The 4653-nt window shown below is 36.2% G+C and overlaps 1 protein-coding gene across 1 annotated transcript in view; it reads right to left on the bottom strand.

Annotated features, from left to right (window-relative positions):
* Positions 1-4653, bottom strand: part of LOC107693814 (fibrinogen C domain-containing protein 1-like) — a 65407-nt gene that overhangs the window by 57201 nt on the left and 3553 nt on the right. Inside the window, exon 3 of the mRNA XM_016493336.1 lies at positions 1836-2315. Coding sequence (XP_016348822.1) covers positions 1836-2315 — 480 coding nt within the window. The remainder of the gene's footprint in view (positions 1-1835; positions 2316-4653) is intronic.

Genomic DNA, 4653 nt, shown 5'->3' with positions numbered 1-4653 from the left:
CCCACCGCTCCCCAGGTGCCACAGCAATATGGCTGCCCACTGCTCCAGGTGTGTGTTCAGTACTGTGTGTGCACTTGGATGGGTTAAATGCAGAGCACAAATTCCGAGTATGGGTCACCATACTTGGCCACACGTCACTTCACAACTTTATGCCAGAGATCTTTTAACAGTGCCTAGTTGATTGTTTGCTTCAGTTGCATTACCAAGGACTGAAATGCTCCAGGAAAACTGTTTTCATGCTGAGCTAATCAAAATGACCACAGCTGATTAGAGTTGAAAGTCAAATGGCTTTGTGTGCCATTGAGAAGGTGATTACACATGATACACATGATTGAGTTTACAAGTCATTTTTAGGAGGGGGTGATCCTTTTTCAGTGATTTTTTTCAGCGAACTCAGTGATTCTGTTTTTGTTTTCTGACATGTTGGTGTTATACCTTTCACTTGGATGTTATAAGTTGCACTGTGTAAATGCATCTGGATAAAACAAAAACTGTGTCCATCTTCATTTCAGGCTGCAAAGTAACAAAATGTGTGTGTGTGGGAGGGGGGCGGGGGTATAGATTATTTTCTATACCCACTGTATACACTGTAAAAAATTGCCAGGAATTTACAGGATCAAAGAGTACTATTTTACAATAAATTACTGTAGTCAGAAATTTACTGTGAAATCAATGCATGCTGGGTCACTTTCAGAATGCATACTAACAGAATGATACTAACATCACAGTTATTTACTGCTCTTGTTTTACTGTGAATTCACATTATAAAGTTGCCTTTAACTGTGCCACTGTGAAAAATCTAGTTGTTTACTATTGTAATTGTTTTGAAGTCACCATAATGGTGATTAGTATTTGTTTGGGATCTTGGACCTTGTATATTCATATTCAAATTGCTGATCTAGACATGTCAGAATGAAAATATTTGTCAAAATGATGACAAGCTAGAAATATGAAATAAGCGAATTGCCTGACTTTTAGTTAGTCGAACTATTCTTAGCATGAACATGAACATTTTATTTTAGCATTATTTAAGCATGAAGATTAACCAAAAACTTATTTCATATTCATAACTGTTTGTGGATAGATCTTTCACAATAGTGAAGCAACTGCTGAAATACGTCTTTGAAAAATGTGACATCAATACTCGACATACAAAACACAACAATGGTCACACTCAACAAATAAAAACAACAATTACAACATAAACCAACATTACAAAATAAACAAACAACACACATTTCTAAAAGTGAACCAAAAAACATTTTAATAGCACAAATAAAACCAACAAGAATTTTAAAAACTCTACAGCATGATCTATTCATGCTGCATTGAATTGGTGCCTTCATAGTACATATGCACTGTAGAAAGACTGTATGATGCTGTTTGTTTACAAGAACTTTCCGAGAGTGCAGTTAGATACAGGAGAAGTCCCACTGTGAAATTACAGTGAAATATAATGTAATTTCACTCTAAAATGTTTAACAAGTTTACTACAGTGAAAACTATTCTGAATAGCATTTAGCTTTTCTTTATTATTGGTAACACTTTATTTTAAGGTGTCTTTTTATGGCCACATATTAATTGATTCAATTACTTGATTGCACTTCCAAAACTTAATTCATCACACAGCATTTAAAATGAGCTAGTAAAGACATAAGGGTGATTTAAAATGGTGAAAATCTCCTGTAATAGAACCAAAGATATACACTTTTTTTGTACATTTTAACCAAAAATCTTTAAAAAAAAAAAAAAAAAAGGACATGCCATGCCAACTATACACATGCATAACTGAAGACGCAGCTGTTCTGCATATGTGTGCATCTGCATGCCATTACCTGTATAAGTCTGCTCTGTTCAGTCTGCAGTGTATTCAGGTCCTGTCCCAGGTTGCTTTGTCCTCTTCTGAGAGACTCATAGTCCATCTTCAGCTGTCCTGCATGAGCAGACAGCTTAGCAACTTCCTCTGCCAAGTTGACCAATAGCGCTCGATCCTGACCTTTGACGGACTTGAGATCCGTATCGTGGTCGGTGAGTGAGTGCAGCAAAGACGTCTGCACGCCTTCCAGCCGCAGGAAGTTACTGTTATAATCAGGGCAGTTGGGGTCGATGAAGATATTGATGCGTGATCCATCACCCCTCTCGACTGTCACCAAAGCATTGGCTTCGTCCTGATTGGTGCTAATATGAGGCGGGCCATCCGACATGGGGGGAGCCTGGTAGTGGTTCATAAGAAGAATGGTTCCCGTCACTGTGACTGCGAGCAGAACGGCCACGAAGAGAAGGATGGTACATAGCAGATAACTACAACTCATCCTCTGCAGACAGACAGAGACAGAGTAAAAAAGACACAGAGAGACAAAGAGAGTTAAAGCCATCATGACATCATAATCATCATTACCATTTCTGCAGAACAGAAAGTGCTTTTTAAAGCCCATCGGGGATAATACTGCAGTCTGACACAAGTGCAGGAAAGACAAAGTAGGAGGGATGAAGGTGTTTCTCACCCTGCTCTCCTCTCCTTTCACAACTTAGCATGAGAATCATCTGTTTGCTCTAATAATGCTCATTTCTTAGTTACATAGTTCCTATTTTCTTGCAAACACACAAACAACCCTCTCTTCCCCTCTCAGCTCTTCTCTGTATATATGAATCCGATTATATGCTGAAGAATGTAAAGTAATTTAAGTCTGAGAAAAGGGCTACAGAAAAATGTAACGATTTGTTATTGTATGTAATGTATTATTATTTGTATGAATAATCAAATTAAAATTAAAGTATAAAATTGTAAAAATTCTATTTACACAGCAACATTCGTAATATGACGCCACACTCTGCTGTGGCATAATTCAAGTAAATTTAGCATATAATACATCAGAATGTAAAATTATGCAATCTACTCCACTTTACGGTAATCTTGCAGATTTAAAGTTTGTGTTTTTTATTCAGCTAAACGGTGACACGGTGATGAATTTGTGTTTTATTGGTCACACGTCTTTATGTGATATGAATTCGCAAGGCAAAGTTGAACTTTTGGAACATAGCGAAATTCGTATGAGCTTGCGTTTCCTGCCTCCCACATTCACATTGGTATGAATGCAAGTCAATGGATCAAAAAGTGTTGTGTGACCGCACCATAAAAATGAAGCTTTATTTGGTAATCATCGGTCCTTCATTAGAGAAATGCTTCTCACAAATCTGAATCTCAGAACCAAACATAGACACCATGTTGTCATGTTTGAGTGTGGGCTGTCAATGTGCATTATCCATTCACTCATTACCAGTTTTTCACAGTTTACCATCCAAACAAATGTGTGTATGTTAAGTCTGGACGTGTGTGTGTGCATGCATGGATGCACTGGCAGTGGAGACGTGCTCACTGTGTAAAATATCTAATTCCCTGAATAAGCGTGTACACATACAGTGGGTACGGAAAGTATTCAGACCCCCTTAAATACCATCCAACCTGACAGAACTGGAGAGGATCTGCAAGGAGGAATGGCAGAGGATCCCGAAATCCAGGTGTGAAAAACTTGTTGCATCTTCCCCAAAAAGACTCATGACTGTATTAGATCAAAAGGGTGCTTCTACTAAATACTGAGCAAAGCGTCTGAATACTTAGGACCATGTGATATTTCAGTTTTTCTTTTTTAATAAATCTGCAAAAATGTCAATGATTCTGTGTTTTTCTGTCAATATGGGGTGCTGTGTGTACATTAATGAGGAAAAAAAATTAACTTAAATGATTTTAGCAAATGACTGCAATATAACAAAGAGTGAAAAATTTAAGGGGGTCTGAATACTTTCCGTACCCACTGTATGTTGTATTTTTTTCCCCAAGCCTTCCTGTTCATAAATATGCTAAACAGCCATGCTGGCATTGGCCCATACTGATGGGTGGTTAATGGCTTGCTTTACGAGTTGGCTTTTACGATCAGCTCTGGGAAAATAAAAAGATTTCAGGGAAGCACTTCAGTGAAGAGTTTACTCAGAGAGACCACAGATCGTCCCTCCTCCATCTCTGAGGGCTGGTGGAACATGTCAATGCACTAGATGTGATAAGCTTCTGGTATTATTTCAATAGGATCAAACCACACTGAATTTGTTATTTCTTATATTTAAACAGGATCAAACCGAACTTTGTTATTTGCACAAGTCAGAATTACTTCTGACACAGGTATATGATTTTTCTGTCCTTGGATGAGCTTTCTAAACACAGAAAGAGTTTACAATTTACATTTACAAATGAATAAGTTAGTGTATTATCATGAATTAACAATGAACAACACCTATGTTAAATTATGTTCATTTATAATAATTTTAATAATATACTATAATTTCATTATATTTCTATAATGTTACTATTTCTAATCATCTATATATCATTTTTTTCTGATTTTCTGAAGTCATATATATCCAATTTTTATTTATTTACATTAATATATTAATATATGTATTTATATTTTACTTTTGCAATTAATGTATTTATTTTTTATAATAATTTGATATTTAGATTTATAATAAATTATTTAAAGTCTTTCTGATGTATATATATATATTAGGGATGCACCGATACCACTTTCCAGTACTCGCCCGATACCGATACTTTTATTTTTGGTACTTGCCGATACCGAGTACCGATACCAATATTTTTAT

This window comes from Sinocyclocheilus anshuiensis, unplaced genomic scaffold, assembly GCF_001515605.1.
Source record: "Sinocyclocheilus anshuiensis isolate Anshui unplaced genomic scaffold, SAMN03320099.WGS_v1.1 scaffold1392, whole genome shotgun sequence".
Taxonomy (NCBI): Eukaryota; Metazoa; Chordata; class Actinopteri; order Cypriniformes; family Cyprinidae; genus Sinocyclocheilus; species Sinocyclocheilus anshuiensis.
This window is presented reverse-complemented; position numbering and strand designations above follow the sequence as displayed.